General features: G+C 34.8%; 1 protein-coding gene across 1 annotated transcript in view; it reads left to right on the plus strand.

Moving 5' to 3' along the window:
• LOC102540055 (dachshund homolog 2) overlaps positions 1 to 26,117 on the plus strand; it is a 393,218-nt gene that overhangs the window by 89,236 nt on the left and 277,865 nt on the right. The window contains exon 2 of the mRNA XM_072955849.1: positions 1,521 to 1,633. Within this exon, the coding sequence (XP_072811950.1) occupies positions 1,521 to 1,633 (113 nt within the window). The remainder of the gene's footprint in view (positions 1 to 1,520; positions 1,634 to 26,117) is intronic.

Below are 26,117 nucleotides of genomic sequence, written 5' to 3' on the forward strand. Positions count from 1 at the left end.
CATTAAATGAGAAAAACAGACTCTTTCGTGCTAGATTGATATACAATATTGATGTACAATGAAAGAAAATAACACTAGCACAGTGTATGATAAATGAACTGGGTAATGGTACCTCTGTGTAAGGTTGCTAGAGGTTGCCTTCATTTAAAAGCAGCGTTTGTCTTACATTGATGGAGCACTTTGCTACTGCAAAGTTGATAGAGTGAGGTTTAACTTAAATTTCTTTGTGAACAGAAAGTCATTTTTGGAAATGTTCTCTATCTGAACCTCATACATTTTCGTGGCTTGGGTTATTTAATATGGTATTTTGCAGTATTTTGTCAAAATCCCTATTATTCAGCTTTGTAAACTACATTTCTACTGAGAAGCAACAGCGATATCTTAGGCAACATTAGAAAGTCGTATTTGAAATATGTTGCGTGACTTGAGAATGACTTGATCCTAATGTTCAGTGACTTATAAGTCTCTTTATTGTGGTGACAGCTTCCAAATGATGCATTCAGTACACTGACTGTATTAGGGTACAAGATGGAAGCCAGATACTGACTTTCTATTTTATTATGTTATGGATTAACATTTGCAACTTGAATTTCTTAACTGCTTACACCAGCATGAAGAATGTGCAAATAGACTCAGTTACGTTAATGTTATAAGTTTAGCCTCAACTCATCAGTTAAAAACACCAATCAATCTGTGAGAAAAGACAGTCTAGATTGCAAAGGTGGCAGGTTTTGTTAGCACAGTCACTCCAAGAGAATACACTGCTGGTTATACAGCCTGGTTTAATAATAGGTAGGAAAAAAAAGACCTACTGAGAGTAAAGGTTCTTTGTGCCTTGTGGGCTCCCAGCAGCTGTGGAAGTGCTAATAAACATCAGGTCTTATTCTACAGAGCAGATTTTTACCCCTTATCTCTGGCATGCTGGGCAGAGACTTAATCACTCAGATTCTATATGGTGATAATTCTACGAGTCACTGTCTCAGATCTCACTAGCATATACTAATACAGGGATCAGGTGCAACTTTCTATTGATTTATTTATTATTATTTTAATTCTTATTTTGTATTGAAGTGTAGTCGATTTACAATGTTAGTTTCAGGTATACAATGTTAGTTTCAGGTATACAGCAGAGCAATTCAGTTATGCAGATATATACGTTCTTTTCCATTACAGCTCATTACAAGAAATTGAATGTAGTTCCCTGTGCTGTATTTATTTATTTTATATACAGTAATGTGTAACTTTGGGGTTTCTCACATCAGGTAAGCTGTATTGCAAAGTGCTGGCTTATAAATGGAATCTAAATGAGAAATTAGTCTTTTATGGTTTTAATGTTTGCCATAACGTTGTTGGGAAGTTTACTAGAAAGGAAAATATTGGTCTTTTAATAATCAATGGAAATAGCCTTTAATATAAAATTTGATCACTCTTGGCAATTAAACAAGATTTAGGTGAATGTAGCAAGTGATAGCATTTCCAAAGAGTTTATTTTAACCTGATCTTTGTCTCTTTTTCAACAGTTCAAGGCCTGGCAGGCCTCCTAAGCGTTCTTTGGGAGTGTTGCAAGACAATGCTCGCCTTCTGCCCCATTCAGTCCCAGGCCTCTTATCTCCAGGACTTATCACTCCGACAGGTAATAAAAATCCATCCGATGATCAGCCTTGGCTCTTCATACTGCCCAGCATTTGAAATAAACTAATATTGATCTAACTGCCTTGTCCTTCAGAGCTTTTCAAGCTCTACTAGAGGTTACATTATTGAATTTTTTGAGTATTCATGAAAACAGTTTTGTTACTCCAGTGACTCAAATCAACTGTACATGACTTAAAAAATTAATTGTTGTTTCCTTGGAGGAAATCTCTTTCAAGGCCTTATTGTGTGTCTCTATGTATGTTTCGTGTGTTCAGGGTGGGTGAGGGGGAGGTCACTGGCCAAACTAGCATTGTCTCAAAGCCTCCTATAGGATGCAGTGCACCTGCTTACTGATATGTTTCAATAATATTCTTTTTGTTTTCAAAGGTTCTGGGCATCTGTGTATCTTTTCCATGTTTTTACACTAGGATAAAATGTAGAAGGAAGATGCATCATCCCTGGTAGCCCCTTGTGATTATGAAAGAAGGTGCAAGTAGTCATTGTCTTAAATAATGATTCACTGTTTTTCATCGAACACTATGATAAACAGTACTCCCCTAAAATGACCAGTCGCATAAATTAGCACTGAACTTATTTGATTCTTTAAAAAAAAAGAACCTAAAAGTGCACAAAACACTTAAAAATAAGCTTGCAGTTTCTCTAGCTGAAACTTTAAAAATCATTAAAGCTATATATGGTAGAAAATGAATTCAATAACAGTGAGAGCTTTATACCTTCAATGATACAAACATTTGAAAAACACCTACTGTGTTTTGGGTATTACGTCCTAGGTAGTGCAAAAGTATATAAGTAGCTATCCTTGTCACAGTAGAATTAGGATGAAGGTCATATGAACTGATAATTGCATTCAAGTATGATAGGGATTATAATACAAGTACATACAAGATGCTATATGATCACAGAGATGGGAGCACCTAAATCAATTTGTTAAGTTGGGTAATGCTTGTAGAGATTTGGAGCTACGTCTTATAGTGAGAGTGTTGGACAGATGGAGAATCAGAGGGCAAACATGCTTCTGAATGTAGACAGATATACACTGATGAGAAAGAACCTAGTGTATTAGGGGGTATAGCAACTAGGTTGAAGAGACTGGAGCAGAGATTTAAGATGGGAGACTTAGAGGCAATACAGTTAGAGTAGAAGGGGTGGGGAAAAGCCAGCTTGTGCAGCTAACTTTTTATTTATCTCATCTAGCCATTTAGGCATTTTCCTATAGATCAGTGGTTTTCCAAAGTCTTTCCAAGAACTTACAGGCTGACATGGAATTGGAGAAGTACTTCCCGGTTCCCCACTTCTGCCTCAGAATTCTATATGTGCTAATTCACATGGAATTTTGTTCAAACAAACAAAAAAAATCTCCTGTAGGTAAGAGGAACCACTGCTAAGTAACTGAGTGAATGTTCTAAAAACAATTGCTCTTGAGGGTAGATTGCCATCAAGGGAGAAATACTGAGGACGTGAACTAAGGAAAATTCTATAGAGTGGAAAAGAGGTTCAGGGTGGCTTCATAATTAGAAGTAATCACATTTGATAATTGATCAAAATAGAGAGTGAGGAGATGAAGTCTAAGATGACTCATGTCTAGCCTGGGTTATAAGTTGGATGATTATGTCATTAGCTAAGATAGAAAATTCGGCAAGAGACTCAGGTTTTGGGGATTAGATAATTAGTTTTTTAGACTTTAAATATTTATACACAAATTCTGATCCAAGAAGAAAGCATCCCTGTGCATATAAATGAATATAGGGGTGATAACAGTGCCTGAAATATATCTGGGTGCTCAATAAATGATAATCTATTTCTTGACTTCTAAAGTACATGCACAGAGCCTAGAAACAGTACCATGTAAATAATCAGATCTGTGGCCTGATGGAGGATGTGTCCTGTGTGGATGAAAGAAATAAAGGTTTTTATAATTGCCCTGAAGCTAATGTACTCTTGAGTAAACTTTGGGACCTTATCTATGGAGGAGAACCTGTAATGTATATTAAGTTTCTATTATGTACCAAGCATGGGTGCTAAGTGTTTTATATACACTTCATTTAATCTTCATAGTAACCTTATGAATATTGTCTTCATTTTTTCCAGTAAGCAATCCATGACTCAGTGGGTTTAAATAGATTGCTTAAGGTCACAAAGAATTTGAGTGGCAGAACTGGAATCCAAACCCAGGTCTTTTAAAGTTCAGGGCCATTACTTTTCCCTCATCATCATAGTGTCTTATAGTACATGTTAAAATCCAGTTTGAGGTTTTTATCTCCTAATTTTACTTGGCATAAATGCTTCACCTCCTAGAAGATAATGGACCCTCCTTCCTTGGATTAGAGCCTTGGCCTCCCTTCCTACAACTTGGATTCACCACAGTGAGAATCACTGAAAAAAAAAACATTCTCAATTCATAACCCTTTGCTTATACCTAGAATGAGATGATAGAGGTGAATAAGAGATTGAGCTGGGAAAGGCATGAATGCCTCTTTCTAAATGGCAGACGGTAGAAAAAACATAAAATGGGAAGGAAGAGGAATCTTCACAGCTCTACAGGAATTCCTCTTCTTAGTGTACAAGGATTTATTTATTTATTTATTTATTTAAAATTATTTTAGTGGGTAGGTAATTAGATTTATTCATTTATTTTTTAATGGAGGTACTGCAGATTGAATCCATGACCTTGTGCATGCTGAGCAAGCACTCTACCAATGAGCTATATCTTCTCCTCTATGAATTTATTTTATATGCCCAAGAATATCCTACTCACTATGTCATATAAGAAGTAAAATGCTCTTTAAAGCCAAGTAGAAATAATTTTGGATTATACATTATTTTGTGTTAGAAACACCACTTCACTCCTCTGTTAGCAAAGATAATTGAGATAGAATCAATTCTCAGTTTGGCCATCAGCAAGTTTCATATTTGACTTTTATACCTACTATGCATTACAAACTTAAATTTCATTACTTCTATTTAAACACACTTTTGAAGAATTCAGTTGATTTTTTAAAAAATGTTCTGAGTTAAGAATTAACCTTTTCTTCCCATATGATATTGAAATGCTTTACAATACTTTCCAGTTTCAGGTCCTTATGTCTCAACTTTTTTTTTGTAAAGAAAGAGATAATATTTTACAGCTTTGTATAATTTTACTACAACTGGCAAATTAATTATTGATAAGAATTTGCTGCTACCTTGTATTTCAATGTCATGTGTGATGAAACCTCTTTGAACCCTGCTAAATTTGCCTAAGTAAATGGAACTTGTTCTCCATTTATTTATATTATTTCTTTGCATTTATAATCTGAAAATGGGTCTAAGGTTAAAAAATATAATGGTCATGATGTCTCTTTTCAAATATAGTAATTTTTTGTATATTATTTTTGCCTTTGAATTGTTGCTTTCCCCCCAATGGTTTGCAAGCAAAAAATGCAAGTGAAAATGTTTAGAAATGGTTAAGTCATCATCCTTAGATTAAGAAGAGTTCTCTGTGTATTCATACAGCTTAACATGTACATCCTTAAAAATGCAGAATAGTATCAGGTATACTGTATTTTATCTGCTTAGCATGAAGGTAATTTATAAAATTTATATTTTTATATGATCTAGTTACCTTTTTGATTTTTTTTTCAGTTCAAAGATATTTATCTTCCTCTTGGTTATATTTCCCCTGATTAGTTCAAACTCCACTAATCTGGATTTTGAAATAATTCAGAAAGTGGCTATGCTAAAATCTTGGGTATTAATAGAAATATCTTATTTAGCAAATTAAAAGAATAAATACAAAATGTGTAGTGTGTGAATATGTGCATAGGTGTAGGGTCATTAAAATACTTGGGAAATTTAAATGTACTTAGGTGTGTAAAAATTACTTCAATAAAATCTATTTCTATACAAATAATTGACATACTAATTACTGATGATAGGTCTTTTTTCAATAAAATGGAACACATAGGAGCTATTCTTGACAATATTGTCTGATATTCATTTAGAGATTATATTAATGTAACTGTAGACTGAGAGATACAGTATTGACTTCTCTATCACCCATCAACAATTAATATCTATAGATAAAGATATATATGAATCCATTCTTTTCATTTAACACATAGTGTTTATTGAATGTCTATTTGGCACCAATTGGAGAAAACATTACAGTACATTAAAATAAAATTCATTTTGTGAGTCAGAGTTTTCTCAAATTCCACCCAGCCTTTTACAAAAGGATAATGCTTGATTGTAATTTGCTTTCATATATTGAACTGCTGATATTCTTTTTAAAAAAAACCCTTTTTTTAAAGTTTATTACATTTTTGGGGGGAGATAATTAGGTTTATTTATTTATTTATTTAAAATGAGGTACTGGGGATTGAATCCCGGACCATGTGCATGCTAAGCACGTGATCTACCACTGAGCTATACCCTCCCATGAGCTGCTGATATTATCTCATGTTGCTATTCTGTTCCTATTGTACAATTTGTATCTTAATTCTCTGATAGCTCATTAATACAGAATAATCCGATTACATAGTATTTCTGTAAAATATTTTGGGAAATAGGAGGGAAAACAGGAGGGACGATTATCTCTTTCTCTGCAGCTCTGCAGAAGTGCTAATATCCCTGGATCACACTGAATGGATGGATTAGTTGTGTGTGCCTTTGAATTTCCTAAAAGATGACTCCTCCCCTTCCCTCAGCTTATGAAGCATTTCAAACAGACAGATGTGGAACTTGGCCTAAGAGAGATTTAAACTGACAGCTTACAAGGAAATAACAAAGTGCTTCAGATGAAATTCCTGTAGTGTTCATTCCTTAAAAGGTAGCAGATTCTTCAGCTGTTTTTTTCTTCCAGGTCTATTGTGGCAAAATATTTTTAGGAATTTCAGCTGCCAGCCAAGTCCCTGGGAAAGTGAGCCCTTGAATATCCAATCTAGTAATAGTAGCTGTAACAATCAACTCAGGATTGGCAGAGCCATAAGTAGACTCCTGCCAAGTCTTAGCAGTGTGATGTCAACATCATGATATGGTATAATGTCAATTAGCCTGATCGCATGATTGGAATCAGCATCCTTTCCTTTCCAAGATGCGTTTCATATTCTTACTCAATTAGCTTGGATGCTAAGAAGTGATCATAAGGAGGACAGAGTGGTCATAGGCCACTCTCTGTGAGTGTAAAATAGGACAGATGTGTCTAGAAATAAACCAAACCAACCTTTTTGATGGTTGACTTAAAACATTTCTGTTACTATGACTATCTTTGAATTTTTCAATGAGTGATATTGTAATGCATGCTTCATGTCACACAAATGGTAACTCCTTTTACGTCATTGTGGTTTCTTTATTTCTTGTGTGCCCAGGATGAACCATTGGCCCTAGAACCAGAAGTTGAATTACTAAAATCTTTTAACATAGAGTGGAGTTTGGACTAACAAACAATTATAGTTTCTTTATTAAATAAGAAGTATAACTACATCAGTTTAATAACCAGAACCTCATTCACTATATTAGCTAAATCTGGGTTTCCCAAATCCCAATTTCCATTTTAATATCTGTAAGTGATATATATATATATATATTATAGTGATCCTGACCTAAAAGTGTCTCCACCCAATTTTTTTTACACTCCTGCCAGTCATTTTTATTACTGCATTGGTGGCTTTTGGAGCAAAATCCATCGTTATTTGCAATGTAGGTGGCGGGAAAAACTTGGAATTTAAGGAAACCTTACAGGATGATGGCTATGATGATGATGATAAACTATATAGTTCTTTATAAAGCACTCCCACATCTTTAATGTATGTCTATGTGTATGCATGTAGTTCAACTTTAAAAAGAGCACTTTTCAGGGTTCATCCGTGTTGTCACAAATGACAGAGTTTTATTCTTTTTTATGGCTGAATTGCATCCCATTGTACATGTACCACATCATTTTTTTCTTCCAGTTTTTTGAGATATAATTGACATACAGTACTGTATAAGTTTAAGGTGTTCAACATAATGGCTTGACTTACATACATCATGGAATGATGATCACAATAAGTTTAATGAACATCTATTATCTCATATAGATACAAAATTAAAGAAATTGAAGAAGAATTTTCTTGTGATAAGAACTCTTAGAACTTACTCTCTTAACAACTTTCATATACATCATACAGCAGTGTTAATTATATTAATCATGTTTTACAGTATCTCCCTAGTACTTATTTATCTTATAACTAGAAGTTTATACCTTTTGACTGCCTTCATCCAATTCCTCCTGCCCCAACCCCCCTCCTCTGGTAACACAAATCTGATCTCTTTTACTGTGATTTTCTTTCTTTGTTTTATTTTGAAGTATAATTGACCTCCAGCAATGTGTTAGTTCCCTGCTGTACAACATAGTGATTCAGTATTTCTATACATTTCAAGATGATCACAATGATAAGTCTAGTTGGAATCTGTCAATGCAAAGATATTATATTTTATTGACTTTAATTCCCACAGTGTGCATTTCATTCCCATGACTCATTTATTTTGCAGCTAGAAATTTGTACCTCTTAATCTCCCTCATCTATTTCTTTCCTTACCCCACTGCCTTCTGCTCTGGAAACAATTTGTTCTCTATATCTGTAACTCTTCTTCTGTTTTGTTTTATTTGTTCATTGGTTTTGGTTTTAGATACCACATGTAAGTGAATTTGTACAGTATTTGTCTTTTTCTGTCTGATGTATTTCACTTACCATGACACTCTCTAGGTTCATATCTATTGTCACAAATGGCAAGATTTCATTCTTTTTTATTGCTGAGTGGTATATCTATATACCACATCTTCTTTATCCATTCACCAGTTGATCGGAACTAGGGTTGCTCCCATATCTTTGCTATTGTAAATGATGCATCAATGAACATAGGAGTATAAATATTTTTTCAGATTAGTGCTTTTATTTTCTTTGGATAAATACCCAGGAGTGGAATGGCTGGATCATATGGTAGCTCTATTTTTAATTTTTTGAAGAACTTCCATATTGTTTTTCATAATGGCTGTACCAATTATATTCCCACTAATAATGCACAATGATTCCTTTTTCTCCACATCCCTGACAATACTTCTTATTTGTTGTCTTTTTCATAATAGTCATTCTGACAGGTGTGAGATGATAGCTCATTGTGGTTTTGATTGGCATTTCCTTGATGATTAGTGATGTTGAACATCTCTTCATGTGCCTGTGGCCATCTGTATGTCTTCTTTGGAAAAATGTCTTTCCAGATCCTCTGCCCATTTTTTTAATCAGGTGAATTGTTTGTTGGTTTGTTTGTTTTTGGATATTAAGTTGCACGAGATCCTTGTATATTTTGGATACTAATCCTTTATCAGATAAATCATTTGCAAATATGTTCTCCCATTCAGGAGGAGGCCCTTATGTTTTGTTGATAGTTTCCTTCACTGTGCAAAAGCTTTTTCAGTTTGTAGTACCATTGTTTATTTTTGCTTGTGTTTCCCTTGACTCTGGAGATATATTCAAAAAATATTATTAAAACCCATGTCAAAGAGCTTACTTCTTGTGTTTTCTTCTAGGAGTTTTATGGTTTCATGTCCTACATGTAAGTCTTTATTCCATTTTGAATTTATTTTTGTACATGGTGTGAGATAGTAGTCCAGTTTGATTCTTCTGCAAGTAGCTGCTCAGTTTTCCAACACCATTTTTTGAAGAGGCTGTCTTTTCCTCATTGTATATTTTCACCTCCTTTGTTGCAGATTAATTGACTATAAATCTGTTGGATTAATTCTGGGCTCTCTCTTCTTTTCCATTGATGTATGGTTCTGTTTTTGCGCCAGTACCATACTGTTTTGATTACTGTAGTTTTGTAGTATAGTTTGAAACCACAGAGTGTGATATCTCCAGCTTTGTACTTTTTTCCTTAAGATTGTTTTGGCTATTTGGGGTCACTTGTATTTCCATACAAATTTTAGAGTTTTTATTCTACTTCTGTGAAAAATGCCATTGGTATTTTGATAGAGATTGCATTGAATCTGTAGATTGCCTTGGATAGTATGGTTATTTAGCAGTATTAATTCTTCCAGTCTATTAACATGTTATATCTTTCAATCTGTTTGTGTCATCTTCAATTTTGTTCATCGGTATCTTATAGTTTTCTGAGTATGGATCTTTTCCTCCTTAGATTTATTCCTGAGTATTTTATTCTTCTGATGCAATTGTAAATGGGATTGTTTTCTTAATTTCTCTTTCTGATAGTTCATTGTTAGTGTCGAGAAAGACAATAGATTTCTGTATATTAGTTTTGTATCCTGAAACTTTTCTGAATTTATTATTTATGAGTTCTAGTAGTTTTTTGATGGTGTCTTTCAGATTTTCTGTGTATGGTATCATGTCATCTGAAAACAGTGACAGTTTTATTTCTTCTTTTCCAATTTGGATTCCTTTTACTTATTTTTTCTTGTGTGATTGCTGTGGCTAGGACTTCCAATACTATGTTGAATAAAAGTAGCAAGAATGAGAATCCTTGTCTTGTTCCTGATCGTAGAGGAAATGCTTCCAGCTTTTTATCATTGAGTACAATGTTAGCTGTGGGCTTGTCATATAAGGTCTTTATTATGTCGAGGTATACTGTTTCTATACCCACATCGTGGAGGGTTTTTATAATAAATGAACACTGAATTTTGTCAAAAGCTTTTTCTGCATCTATTGAGATGATCATATGATTTTTATTTTTCAACTTTTTAATGTGGTGTATCATATTGATTAATTTTCAGATATTGAACCAACTGTGCATCTCTGAGATAAATCCCACTTGATTATGGTGTATGATCATTTTAATGTATTGTTTGATTTGGTTTGCTAATATATTTTTGAGTATTTTTGCATCTATGGTCATTAGTGATATTGGCCTATAATTTTCTTTTTTATGATATCTTTGTCTATTTTGATATTAACGTGATGCTGGCCTCATAGAATGAGATTGGAAGCAGTCCTTCCTCAGCAATTTTTTGGAATAGTTTGAGAAAGATAGGTGTTAACTTTCCTTTAAATGTTTGTTAGAATTCACATGTGAAGCCACCTGGTTCTGGAATTTTGTTTGTTTGTGTTTATTACTGATTAAATTTCATTACTGGTAATTGGTCTGTTGGTATTTTCAATTTCCTACTTGTTCAGTCTTGGGAGAGTGTACATTTTTAGGAATTTTTCCATTTCTTATAGGTTGTCCATTTTATTTGTGTATAATTGTAGTAATCTCTTATGATCCTTTGTGTTTCTGTGGTGTCAGTTGTATCTTCTACTTCATTTCTAATGTTAATGATTTCAGCTTTCTTTTTTTTGTTGTTGTTTTTTGGGTTTTTTTTTGATGAGTCTGGCTAGAAGTTTATCAATTCTCTTTATCTTTCCAAAGTTCTTCTTTTTCTTGTTACTTTCCATGTATGGTTAGGTTGTTTATTTGAGATTTCTCTCATTTCCTGAGGAAGACTTGTATTACTGTACACTTCCCTTTAGAACTGCTTTTCCTGTGTCCCATAATATTTTGTTGTTTGTTAGTGTCTTCATTTGTTTCCAGGTGGTTTTTGATTTCTTCTTTGATTTCTTCGGTGATATATTGTTTGCTTAGTAGCATATTGTTTAGCCTCCACGTGTTTGTGTTTTTTGTTTTTTTTTTGGCTGTCTTTTTTCTTGAAGGTGATTTTAGTTTTCTTAAATGTAATGAGAATTGTTTTGTGGCCTAGCATGTGATCTATCCTGGAGAATTTTGCATGTGAACTTGAAAAGAATATGTATTCTGCTCCCTGGGGTGGGATATTCTATATGTTTCTCTTAAGTCCATCTTGTCTAATATATTTTTTAAGGCTAGAGTTTACTTTTTTATTTTCTTTCTGGATAATGTGTCCATTGATGTAATAGTGGTGTTTAAGTCTCCTATTATTATCAACTTCTCCCTTTTATCTGTTAGTATTTGCTTTATATATTTAGGTACTCCTTTGTTGGGTGTGTATATATTTACAACTGTTATACCTTGTTTGTGTATTGATCTCTTGATCATTATGTAATGTCCATCTTTGTCTCTTGTTGCAGTCTTTCTTGTGAAGTCTATTTTGATTGGTATAAATATTGCTATTCTGGTTTTCTTTTCATTCTCATTTGCTGTAATACCTTTTTTCATCCCTCACTTTCAGTGTGTCTGTGTCTTTAGATCTGAAGGAGTTTCTTGTAGGCAGCATATATATGAGTCTTATTTTTGTATCCATTTAGCCACTCTATGTCTTTTAATTGGAGCATTTTATCCATTGACATTTAAAGTAATTATTGATAAGTATGTACTTACAGCCATTCTGTTAATTGTTTTGGTTTGTTTCTGTAGTTCTTTTTTTATTCCTTTCTGCTTGTTTTGCTCTCTTCCCTTGTGATTTGATGACTCCTTTAGTGTTACATTTGGATTCCTTTCTTTATTTGGTGTGTCTGTTATAGATTTTTGGTTTCTAGTTACTATAAGGTTTACATATAGCAATATGTTTCTATCTCTGATTATTTAAGTTGCTGATTTCTTAATTTTATACATATTTTAATAGCCTTGCATTTTTACTCCACCCACCATATTCACTGCTTTTGATATCATATTTTACATCTTCTATTTTTTTTTACATTTTTTATTGATTCATAATCATTTTACAGTGTTGTGTCAAATTCCAGTGTTCAGCACAATTTTTCAGTCATTCATGGACATATACACACTCATTGTCACATTTTTTCCTCTGTGATTTATCATAACATTTTGTGTATATTTCCCTGTGCTATACAGTGTAATCTTGTTTATCTATTCTACAATTTTGAAATCCCAGTCTATCCCTTCCCACCCTCTACCCCACCCCCCCGGTAACCACAAGTCTGTATTCTCTGTCCATGAGTCTATTTCTGTCCTGTATTTATGCTTTGTTTTTGTTTGTTTTTGTTTTTTAGATTCCACATATGAGCGATCTCATATGGTATTTTTCTTTCTCTTTCTGGCTTACTTCACTTAGAATGACATTCTCTAGGATCATCCATGTTGCTGCAAATGGCATTATGTTGTCGGTTTTTATGGCTGAGTAGTATTCCATTGTATAAATATACCACCTCTTCTTTATCCAGTCACCTGTTGATGGACATTTAGGTTGTTTCCATGTTTTGGCTATTGTAAATAGTCCTGCTATGAACATTGGGGTGCAGGTGTCGTCCTGAAGTAGATTTCCTTCTGGGTACAAGCCCAGGAGTGGGATTCCTGGGTCATATGGTAAGTCTATTCCTAGTCTTTTGAGGCATCTCCACACTGTTTTCCATAGTGGCTGCACCAAACTGCATTCCCACCAGCAGTGTAGGAGGGTTCCCCTTTCTCCACAGCCTCTCCAGCATTTGTCATTTGTGGATTTTTGAATGACGGCCATTCTGACTGGTGTGAGGTGATACCTCATTGTAGTTTTGATTTGCATTTCTCTGATAATTAGTGATATTGAACATTTTTTCATGTGCTTTTTGATCATTTGTATGTCTTCCTTGGAGAGTTGCTTGTTTAGGTCTTCTGCCCATTTTTGGATTGGGTTGTTTATCTTTTCCTTATTGAGTCGTATGAGCTGCTTATATATTTTGGAGATCAAGCCTTTGTCGGTTTCACTTGCAAAAATTTTCTCCCATTCCGTAGGTTTTCTTCTTGTTTTATTTCTGGTTTCCTTTGCTCTGCAGAAGCTTGTAAGTTTCATTAGGTCCCATTTGTTTATTCTTGCTTTTATTTCTTCTAGGAGAAAATTTTTGAAATGTATGTCAGATAATGTTTTGCCTATGTTTTCCTCTAGGAGGTTTATTGTATCTTGTCTTATGTTTAAGTCTTTAATCCATTTTGAGTTGATTTTTGTATATGGTGTAAGGGTGTGTTCTAGCTTCATTGTTTTACATGCTGCTGTCCAGTTTTCCCAACACCATTTGCTGAAGAGACTGTCTTTATTCCATTGTATATTCTTGCCTCCTTTGTCGAAGATGAGTTGACCAAAAGTTTGTGGGTTCATTTCTGGGCTCTCTATTCTGTTCCATTGGTCTATATGTCTGTTTTGGTACCAATACCATGCTGTCTTGATGACTGTAGCTCTATAGTATTGTCTGAAGTCTGGGAGAGTTATTCCTCTAGCCTCTTTCTTTCTCTTCAGTAATGCTTTAGCAATTCTAGGTCTTTGATGGTTCCATATAAATTTTATTATGATTTGTTCTAGTTCTGTGAAATATGTCCTGGGTAATTGGATAGGGCTTGCATTAAATCTGTAGATTGCCTTGTGCAGTGTGACCATTTTAACAATATTTATTCTTCCAATCCAAGAGCATGGGGTATCTTTCCATTTTTTAAAGTCTTCTTTAATTTCCTTCATTAATGGTTTATAATTTTCTGTGTATAATTCTTTCACCTCCTTGGTTAGATTTATTCCCAGATATTTTATTACTTTGGGTGCTATTTTCAAGGGGATTGTTTCTTTACTTTCTTTTTCTGTTGATTCTAGTTGTATCTTTTTCTGTTGATTCTAGTTGTATCTTTTTGTTTTTCATTTAGAGTGGTTTCTTATTTCTTGTAAAGCTGCTTTCATGATGCTGACCTCTTTAAGCTTTAGCTTGTCTGTAAAATTTTTATCATTCCATCAAATTTGAATGAAAGCTTTGTCCAGTAGAGTATTCTTGGCTGTAGGTTTTTCCTTTTCATCACTTCAAATATATTGTGCCAGTCCTTTCTGGCATTGAGATTTTCTGCTGGAAAGTCAATTGATAGCCTTATGGTTGTTTCTTTGTACATAACTTGCTACTTTTTCCCTTGCTGCTTTTTAATATTCTCTCTCTCTTTTTTAAAACATTTTTTATTGGGTTATAGTCATTTTACAATATTGTGTCAAATTCCAGAGTAGAGCACAATTTTTCAGTTATACGTGAACATACATATATTCACTGTCACTTTTTTTTTGCAGTGAGCTACCACAAGATCTTGTATATATTTCCCTGTGCTATACTGTATAATATTGTTTATCTATTCTACATATGCCTGTCAATATCTACAAATTTGAAACTCCCAGTCTATCCCTTCCCACCCCACCCCACTTTGGCAACCACAAGTTTGTATTCTATGTCTGTGAGTCTGTTTCTGTTTTGTATTTATGTTCTTTTTTTTTTTTTAGATTCCACATATGAGAGAGCTCATATGGTATTTTTCTTTCTCTTTCTGGCTTACTTCACTTAGAATGACATTCTTCAGGAGCATCCATGTTGCTGCAAATGGTGTTATGTTGTCATTTTTATGGCTAAATAGTATTCCATTTTATAAATATACTCCCTCTTCTTTATCTAGTCATCTGTTGATGGGCATTTAGGGTGTTTCCATGTCTTGGCTCTTGTAAATAGTGCTGCTATGAACATTGGGGTGTAGGTGTCTTTTTGAAGTAGGGCTCCTTCTGGATATATGTCCAGGAGTAGGATTCCTGGGTCATATGGTAAGTCTATTCCTAGTCTTTTGAGGCATCTCCACACTGTTTTCCATAGTGGCTGTACCAAACTGCATTCCCACCAGCAGTGTAGGAGGGTTCCCCTTTCTCCACAGCCTCTCCAGCATTTGTCATTTGTGGATTTTTGAATGACAGCCATTCTGACTGGTGTGAGGTGATACCTCATTGTAGTTTTGATTTGCATTTCTCTGATAATTAGTGATATTGAGCATTTTTTTCATGTGCCTATTGATCATCTGTACTTCTTCCTTGGAGAATTGCTTATTTATTTAATATTCTCTCTTTATGTTTAGTGTTTTGCCATTTTAATTGCAAAGTGTCTTGGTGTGGTCTTTTTTGGATTGATCCTCTTTGGGACTCTCTGTGCTTCCTGGACCTGCATGTGTGTTTCCTTTCCCTGGTTAGGGAAGTTTTCAGCTATTATATCTTCAAATATGTTCTCTGCCACTTTCTCTCTCTTCTACTTCTGGGACTTCTATAATATGAATGTTAACATGCTCAGTGTTGTTGCAAAGATCTCTTAAACTGTCCTCATATTTGTTTTCTTTTTTCCAGTTTAGCTTCAGTGATTTCTGCTACTCTGCCTTCCAGCCCATTAATCAGTTCCTCCATATCATCTAATGTCCTGCTGATTCCTTTTAGTGTATTTTAAAAAAATCAGTTATTGTATTCTTCATTTTTGTATGATTCTACTAATGTTTTCTAATTCTTTGGTTAAAAAACTTCTATTTTGTCACTCTGTCCATCCATTCTTCCCCTGAGTTCTTTGAGCATTTTTGTGATCATTACCTAGAACTCTTTATTGGGTAGGTTGCTTATATCCACTGCATTTAGTTCTTATTCTTGGATTTTTATCTTTTTCCTTCTCTAGGAACATATTCTTCGTTTGCATCATTTTGCCTTATTTGTAGGTTGGATACTTTTCTAGTCCCTATGTGGGTTGTATGGGTCCTTCTGCTGTAGCTGACTGCTTACTGTTTTTGGCCTGGTAGGTGTGGCTGACCCCATTCCAATTAGTTGCCAGGTCTTGCCTTGTACAGAGTCTGTCGGCAGCTGGTGGGTGGGGCTGGGTCATGAGGCTGCTGGCTTCTGAGCCTCAGTGGGGCTAGTACTGGCCCACTCGTGGGCAGAGCCAAGTTCTGGAGTAAGTGCTTCGGGCCCTGGAAGTTCTTGATCTAGTGTTGGCCTGCTGGTGGTTGGTGCTGGATTTTGACATGCCTGGCTGTAGGTTCTGGGGTATGCAAAGCTGGTGTTGATTTTCTGGTAAGTGGAGCTGTATCCTGGGGCAGCTGGCTGAGAGATCTAAGGAGTCTCAGAGCTGGTGTTTGCTTGCTATTGGGTGATACAGGGTCCAGGGGTGTCCTAGAACTGGTGTCAGCCTGTTGGTGGCAGAGCCTAAGTCCCAGGGTGACCCAGAGCCACTGTCAAGCTGCTGGTGGGCATAGCCCAGTCCTGAGTTCTCTGTCTCCAGGGCCTTTGTGGTCCTGGCGTTTGGCCTGCTGCTGAATAGAACCATATTGCGGGTGTCTTCCTGAAAGGCCTAAGTTGTGACAAATCTCTGGGTGGCCTGCTGGTGGGCAGGGCTAGGGCCCAGAGGGTCCCAGGGTTGATGCTTGCCTGCTGGTGTCTGGGCTGTTTCCTGACATATCAGGCTATGGGGCTGTGGTGGTCCTAAGTCTGGTACCTACTGGTGGGTAACTGGTCCCAGGGATAATTCTGGCCCACTGATTTGTAGACCTGGGTCCTGGGGTTTCTAGCTGTAGAACCCTCAGAATACCAGTGCTAGTGCCACTGCACTGGTGTTTGGGGCTAGATCCTGGGTCCTCTGGTGAACAGGGCCTGGTCCACTGGTGCCATAGGCTCAGGCAGTCTTAAGGCAGCTGGCCTGGTAGTGGATGGGGCTGTGTTTCTGCCCTGCTAGTTGCTTGGCTGCAGCATCTCAGTACTGGTGCAGATAGTCTGTTGGGCAGGGCTGTGTTCTGGTGTTTATTAGTGAGAAGGAGAATTCCAAAATGGCAGTTGCCAGCACCAGAGTCCCTGTGGTAGAACAAGCTCCCCAAAATAGCTGCTTCTAGTGTCTATTTCCTCAGCATGAGCTCAAGCTGCTTCCTGCCTCTCTTGGAGGCTCTCCAAGATCAGCAGGTAGGTCTGACCCAGACTCCTGTCAAATTACTGCATTTGCCTTGTGTCCTGGAGCATGTGAGATTTTGTGTGAGTTCTTCAAGTGTGGAGTTTATTTACCACAGCCTTCTAGTTCTCCTGAAAGTAAGCCTCCCTAGCCTTCAAAGCCAAGCAATCTAAAGGATAATCCTCCAAGTGCAGGACCTCCAGGCTGGGTAATCTTATGTGGGGCTCAGACCCCTCACTCCTTGGAGAGAACCTCTGCAGTTGTAATTATCCTCCCAATTGTGGGTCACCCGTCTGGAGATTTGGGTCTTGATTATACTGCATCTCTTCCCCTGCTATCCATCTTATTGTGGTTGTTTTTAATATCTTGAGTTGTAGAATATATTTTCTACTAGTCTTCTGGTCTTTCTCACTAATAGTTACTCTATAAATAGTTGTAATTTTTGTGTCCCTGTGAGAGGAGATATGCTCAGAGTCTTCCTGTTCTGCCATCTTGGCCATTCCCCCATATCATGTCTTTATGCATTTATCATTGGATACTTGGGTTGTTTCCATGTCTCGGCTGATGTAAATAATGTTGCATAATTTCACTCATATGTGGGGTACGAAAAACTAACAAACAAACAAAAATAAGACAAAACACACTTATAGATACAGAGAACAGATTAATGGTTACCAGAGGGGAAAGAGGGTGGGTGTGCACAACATGGGTAAAGGGAGTCAACTGTATGGTGATGGATGGCAACTAGACATGTGGTGGTGACCATTTTGTAGTGTGTACAGATCTCGAATTATAATTCTGGATACCTGAAATGTATATAATAATAAAAAGAATGATTTTCAAATATTTTTTCATTGAATGCTTTAAGTATTCCTGTAAGCTTAGCATTAATATTTCTTATTAACAGATGAAGAATATGAGTGTTCAAGAATTTAAATGACTTTCCCCAAATCCAGGGACAGTAAGGAATGGAGCCAGAATTTCAAAGCCCAGATCTCTTGACCATTAACACCATACTTTTACAAATACACTGAGCTATATCTTTCATGCAAAAACTTGGCATTAAAAATTTAGACTATAGATCTTCAGGGTCATATCAGAACTGTTTAAGTTAAACATGAAAGATAAAATATCTTGTGTTTTGTAAGTAGGAAATTCTTAGAATAATCCATGTAATTAACTGTCAGTGATTGTATAACTTTAATAAAATTAAGTCTTGATCTTTTCCTTTCCTTTTTGATCATTATTATAGAATGGGACAGCTATTATAATTAGATGTGACTATGATTTTTCTTTCCAGAAAGTGTAAAAACAATCTTTTGAATGATTGCAATCTACTTTTCCTATAGAGAAAGGTAACAGTTATAAATTGTTCCTTGTGATAATTCTTGAGTGAATTACTTTGAGATATATGGGTAATGAACTAATATGATTAAGTTAATGAGAAATAGAAATGTTACCAAACTGCACTAGTCTGGCTATAATGCTTCTCCACATTTATAGTTCTAGCTTCCCCCTGTGTTGAGAGGATCACTGATAACTACACACTGTCATTGTGATAAATGATATATCCCACATTGCCCTGCTTTCCATCTGGTCAATACTCAAACCATCCCCAAATAGGAGATCTCATAAAAATCACAGAGTCACAAGCCAAGTCTAGTGGATTATAGAAAGACACGTTTACATCTCCAGGGCCCATTCCCCAACTCTGTCTTCCTCATCGTATACAACTTGCATGAAATGAAATATGCAACTCCTCACCTACTGCATGTGTCACTCATTCAGTGTCTGTTCTTTATGCTGGCTTGCTTTTATTCCCAGGGGATAAAGAGTACATTTAAGTAGCACAATAAGACTTTAGCTTGTATAATATACCTGACAGATGATAAGCTACCTTGTCACCACTTTATTTTATTGGAGGCAGTGGATGGCTGTATTGAAATAACTCATTATACTAAAGCATGTAATTAGGTTAATCAAAAAGTATTCTGTATAGTTATTAACAAGTATGCTGAGTATCATTCAAGGAACCCTACAGAGCAAAATATATTTCCTATCATTTTCTATTAAAGAGGTTGAGGGTAATAAGATTTAACACCTATAGGCATAAGTTTCATAATGGGACCAGAAATGAATAACAGGAAGTAGCCTTGATATCTAGTGCCCACTTTAAAACAAATCTATGGACCATAAGATATCCTGCCTTTATTCTCAGCCAAAAGTTGGGGATATGGATTGGTTACTGTGGTGGTGGTGGTGGTGATGAAAAAGTTTTGTGTGATTTGTTTGCTCCCCTTTTTTGCAAAATAGAAACTTTGGATCATATTTTGAACTCTTGTTTATGTTCAATATAGGCAAAATCCTGAGAGTACTAAAAACGCGAAAAATTTTCATTGTACATTTGTATACACGCCTGAGTCAATGTAGACAGTGCCCAAATATAGAGCTCAAAAGTGTTACTAATATATGCTTTTACTCTCTGAGTGCCCTAACTTAATCCTTTTAATGTATACTTGAAAGTGCCAGGTGTGATGTTTTTAAAAAATCTCTCTGTATAATAAATCTGGGTTAGCAAATCATTTGATATACTTCTTACATGAACACTAGAAATAAAAGTAGAATTCTAACTTTGACAACATAAAAAGGGCCAGTTGACTCTGTTTTCTCTTTTTTCTGAATCCTCAAAAGTAATGATTTTTTTCATTTTCAGTAGTGTTACTTGTATAACTCAAGGACCGACAGAGAACAACTATCTTTTTAACCACATGAAAGACCCTTTCCCCCTTGTATCCTATGCAAAGACAGGTGAAGTTATTTAAATCACTTAACAAAGATAAATAAAATGGATCGTACAAAACAGTCATGAATAATAAATTGAAGTCAGGGTAAGAAAAGGGAGGATTTTTCAAATAGGACTGACACTGAGTGAAAAAGGGCAGTTGGTAATAATCATCTGGTGGATAGAGGGTCACCATATAGAACTGTGACTTGTTTCCAGTGTATCATTATTTGAAAAAGCTGAGAAAGTTTCTTACTAAAAATATGTTTTTTTAAAAAGGTATTTTTGCTGGCCAAACTTGCATAGAATAAACTGTACATGTTTAAATGTACAGGTTGATGTTTTTATGTTATGTGCATACCCATGAAACCATCACTACAATAAAAACAGTGAACATATTCACTTCCCTAAACTTTCCTAGTGCCCCAGCCCTACTTCCTTGTCTCCCAGACAACCACCAATATGCTTTCTGTCACTATAGCTTGTATTTTCTAAAGTTGTATATGAAGAGCATCATAGGACATGCATTATTTTTTGTCTGACTTCTTTCACTTAGCATAATGATCTTCAGATTCCAAGTTGTTTTGTGTATTAATAGTTCTTTTATTTTTATTGCTGAGGAACATTTCAAGGTATGGATATACCACAATTTATTCATATGTTTCCCTCTTGTAGATATTTGAGTTTCTAACTTTTTGGCTATTGTGAATGACACTTTCTTGATTCTTGCTTTACACATTTTCCTGTGGAAATATATTTTCTTTTCTGTTTAATAAATATGATGCTTAGATTACTTGGTTGTATAATAAGTGTACACTTAAGTTTGTAGGTAGCTTTAAAACTTTTTCAGTGTTGTACCCTTCTACTTTTCCATCTACAATGTATGAGTGTTTCAGGTGTTTGTGTCATTGTTCACACTTAATGTGGTTGTTTTTTTTTTAATTTTAAACTTTTTTGGTTTTGTTTTCTTTTTTGTGGGAGAGGTAATTAGGTTCATTTATTTATTTGTTTTTAGAGGGGATACTGGGGAGTGAACCCATGACCTTGTGCATGCTAGACACGCACTCTACCACTTGAGCTATAGCCTCCCCCTGATGTGGTTGGTTTTAAATACATTCTTTAGCAACCTATGCATAGATCCTGAATTCAAGCCTTTGCACCAAATACTGTCTCCTGTTCAAAGGTTGATCCTTGAATTAATATGTCATACTGTCTTTAATCATGAGACCTTAGTAGAAATGGCTATCTATTACTGCCTAAGTATAGGAGTATAGTCAATGAGAAATGAAGATTGAGGACCAAGATAAAGGGCATATCCTTCGGGGATGATCAGTGGTTTGCTTCCGTGCAGCATCGTGGGCTTTGACATTGTGAAGAGGAACAAAAGAAGGGACAGGGGAGAGACACCAATAAAAGAGAGAGTGTGAAGATAACCCACATAAACTCTTCCTACTTCATGGTTTGCCTAGAGCCAGCTTAGGGCAGAAATAGATAAATCTTTTCAAGCTGAAAGTTGGAATCATACTTTTTATGATCCTGTTATTTCACACAGTTGGCTCTTTGATCAGGATCACATCTGAGAGCTGAAGTAGGTATTTCTGGGGAAAAAAGCAACTTCCCACAAGGCTTAAGAGGAAAAATATTTTTTTTGAATTCACTTATGTGAAGAGCTTTGTGTACAGACCATATCCTTTGGACTTAGATACTTTGGTCACAAGGGGTTAAAGAACTAAATCTAGTTTTTCAGGAAATCTCTCAAGATATGACACCTCATTGTGAAAGTGTGAGTTGAAGTAAAACCTTGATTAAAGTAATTCAATAAATGAATTAATAAATAGCAAAGAACATTGTCCTTAAACTGTGAGAAATATGAGGTATTCCATCACACTATCAAAAGAAAACCGAAGTTTGAAGGCAAACATTTTTTGGTGTGTACTTTAGTGAAGAATATATGATTTATGGAAATAGACCTTTATGTTTTCAGAGCATGGCTTCTATGCCTCCTTAAAAACAAGCAAACAAATACAGAACCAAACCAAACCAAACCAAACCAAAAACTGTGTCCCAGGCTGATGTTTGATATCTGTAAATTCAATTTTATTTTAGGACTGGAATATCTGTTGAGTGTTTTGCAGAGTTAATGAAAATGACCAAACGGATGGAGAGACTTGTGTATGAAGCAAGTTAAAATGAACTGCACCCTTTAGGCAAGATAGATAAAATTTAAAAGAGAATATTGTCTAAGTATATTAGGCCATTAAAGACATGTCCTGAGTGATCGAATACCTGTTTACTAGTTTTTAGAATATAAAATAAATATTTTGAAGTTTGGGGGAGGATATAAGAGTAATACTTGAAAACTTTATTGTGAAAAGGTGAGAGACAGAGAGATTGATTTTCTGGCTTAAAAGTTTGTCTGTCTCAATTACAGTACAGTTAATGTTCTGTTAGAACTTACTGAGATAACAGAGTCATAGAGAATGATTAAGAAATCTTAGAGATGTTCATGGTAAGCCCATTTTCTCCCAAAGTTGACATCTGTTGAAGTCAATGACCACAATTTCCCACAAATCATTCTTGGGTGTCCTGTTAAAGAGATAGAACAAAAAAAAAGATCTGTCTTCTCATGACATTGCTTACATTGTTCATTTCTAAGAAATTAGCATTGTTTAAAAGAGGTATGTAAAATAAAGTTCTTTTTTTCCTTTTGTATGTTTTTGAGGAATTCTAACTAAAAATATGCACTTGTTTAAATATTAGTTTTGTTCATTTACCCAGCAATGAATGCTCCTTTAATAACTTAGATTATTCAGATTTATTTTATATTTCATTTTATATTAGTAATTTACAACTAATATTAACTGAAAATTTCAGATAACTTCTACTGATATATTGTGTTTTTCCAACAACTAAACATAAAAATTAGCTGAAAATAAAATACATAGCCTCTATAATTGCATCCTTGTTTAAAATCCCAAAAGGACAGTATTTTAACATTAGTCCTAGTTGTAGTCAACAGATCAGCCTTCCTCTAAAACTTTTTTTCTATGTCATTTTCTTTCTTTTTTAATTGAAGTATAGTTGATTTACAATATGATTTGTGTTAATTTCTGATGTACAGTAGAGTGATTCAGTTATACATATATATATATCCTATTTCATATTATTTTTCATGATAGGTATTGAATATAGTTTCCTGTGCTGTACAGTAATTCCTTGTTGTCTATTTTATATATGGTAGTTAGAATCTGCAAATCCCATAATGATTCAGAAATACACATCTCTTCTTATCCCTTGTTTGAAACTCTTCTATACCTTTTTTTTTTGACAGCAAAATAAAGTTCAAATTCCTTATCATAGAAAAGGAGTCTTTCTGATCCTGCCTCAGCATAACTTTTTTTATCACCTTCTTCCACAACTCCTTCCTCAAAAACTGTCTGCTGTATAACCTCATTAAACCTCTCTTTATTCTTCAGATACCCCATACTCTTTCACATATCCATGACTTTGTGTATGCTCTTCCCTCTGGTCTGCTCTATTTATGAAAGTGAGCAAAGGCTGTTATTATCAAAACAGAATCTCTTTTTGACATAGGAATATCTGATCTAGCATAGCAAGATATTAATTGTATATAATTATTTTATTCTCTTTAAAATAAAAATAAAAGAATAAAAATAAGAATAAAAGAATTGTATATAATTATTTTATTCTCTTTAAAATAAAAATAAAAGATATGAGTATCAAATTCTTTCAACAAAAGTATTTAATGAATACTTATTGAGCATCAATTACATTTTTGACTCTTATAAACTATTTGGTGTCACTAATTGTATGCCATTTTAAGGTTTTGATTCTAGAATGTCAGGATTAAGGGTGCCAGATAAAGCCAATAGTATCTCTGGCTTTTCAAACGTATGTAAAAGCAAGAACTTCTATAATCTCCATTGATTTTATTACTTGACATAAGGCACTGCCAACCTTCATGGACTCCTAGGAATTACTTACTACAAATGCTCTGATACCCAGAAGAATGGGCTGACAACTTGAGACTGTTACAAGTCCTCTGGAACATTTATTAATCTGCTGGCAGATTCCCTATAACCTGATTACTTTTTAAAATTTTAATTTATTAACTTAAAGCTCCAGTCATTTTTATCTGCTGTATCTCATGATGGAGTTGGGGAGCATCTCATGACAGAGTTATAGAAAGGGAGGGAAGAAGTTAATTGCCTATTTTTATTTGTCTAGCTTATAAAAATTGTGTGTTGAATGCAGTGTTTCCATTCACAGGATAGAAAACTGGAGAATTCTGAATTTTAACACCTGCATTGGGTATTGTAGGATGACAAAGAAATAAAGAGTTAACAGATTGTTTGAAAGGGACAACATGTCTTCTCTTCTATTAACATTCTTCCATATTAATCAAACACAAAACCTATATGCATTGAACACTGTATGCCCAACATTTTGTAATCGAGCCCTACTGGTCAGATCATATTCAGCTTAGGCTAAATTATGCATTAGGTTACACTTATCCTGCTTTCCAGACTCAGAAGTACTCCCCTTTCTTTCCATGTTTGATCCATCCAAGAATGACCTAAAACTCTATTTCATGTAGCCCCATAACTTTATCAAAATGCTTTCTCTTTTTTAAAAAAATTGTTTATTTTCCTTTATGGATATTCAGTATTTTACTATGTCTCTTTCTTCTTGCCAACCTTATATGCTTTTGGCTTTATGATTATACACTATTCCTAATTTTTCTCCTAATCCATCCCAGTTTCTGCTTACTTCATTTTTATGCTTTTTAAATGTTATTTCAAAGCAACTTATTAACTACTTGTCAGTTTAAGTTGAATTTATCTGTTTTTCAACGTAATTAGTCTCGAGTTTTCAATTTGTTCTGTCAAATTTACATTGATCCTCAACTAAATATAAAGGAACTACAGTTATCTGATTACATTGAAAATCTTTATAGTTTTCCTATCACATACAAATTTCCTTCGTAAAAGCAAGGAGAAGAAAAGACAGCCAATATGTAGAATTTTCTCAATTAATTGTCATATGCCAAACAACACACATAGCTCTATTTAGAACAATGTTTTTTAAAACTTGTTTTTTGAGGTGGAAATAGTGAACTCACATATGTAATGTCTCTTTCATTCAGCTCATTTATTTAGCATTTAGTCAGTGGAGATTCAATGTTTAATGACACCTGCCTTCAAAGAACTCACCCTCCAGTTTGAAAGAGTGTCCCAATTAGCATACAGTTATGAGAAAATTTTATTTTAGGCCCCTTTGCATATGAAAGAGAGGACACCAAGAAAGAGAGACTGATAATGTTTTAGACGAAAGAATTAATTATGTGGTAGAAGTCTTTGAATGTATGAGAATGAATGAATGGAGAAAAAGGAGTTTATCATAACAAAAAGTAGGAGGGGGCACATTTCTGTAAATATAACAAGTACAAAATGGAAAGAGTGATGACAAACTTTCCAAAAGAAAGCTATCAATGTTCATTATAGGTGTGAGTCCTCTTGAGGACAGCTCCAGAAAAAAAAAAAAAAAACACCTTGAGGGTATCATCTTCCCATTTTCATTCTATAATAACTTGAAACTGTTTATTTTGTTGTTGATGGTGATGATGACTCTCTTAAGCGTGCATATTACCTTAGAGAGTTTAAAGAATTTTGGTGACTACTACCGCATTAAATCCATCAAGATAGACAGAGTGGAGTATTTACCTTAACATTTTTTCTGATGATGAAATTGAGGCCTAGACTGATTCAATGGTTTGCTCAAGAGTACACAGTAAATAGCAGTAAGTCAAAATAGAAATTTACCTTTTCTGAGTCCATGTTTAGTGCTCTTACAAGGACAAAATGATTAAAACTGCTATATTGAGAACTGAATGATGCATTTAAATGTGAGACGCACAAGGTCGTTATATAATTAGCTCTATGACTGTAAGCATAGTACTCTTTCTTTTCTGTGTCTGACCTTCCTCACCTGTAAAATGAAGATAACAATAGTGTTGGTCTAATAAGTGTGTTGTAAGAGTCAAATGACAT

This window comes from Vicugna pacos, chromosome X (genome assembly GCF_048564905.1).
Source record: "Vicugna pacos chromosome X, VicPac4, whole genome shotgun sequence".
NCBI classification, from domain to species: domain Eukaryota; kingdom Metazoa; phylum Chordata; class Mammalia; order Artiodactyla; family Camelidae; genus Vicugna; species Vicugna pacos.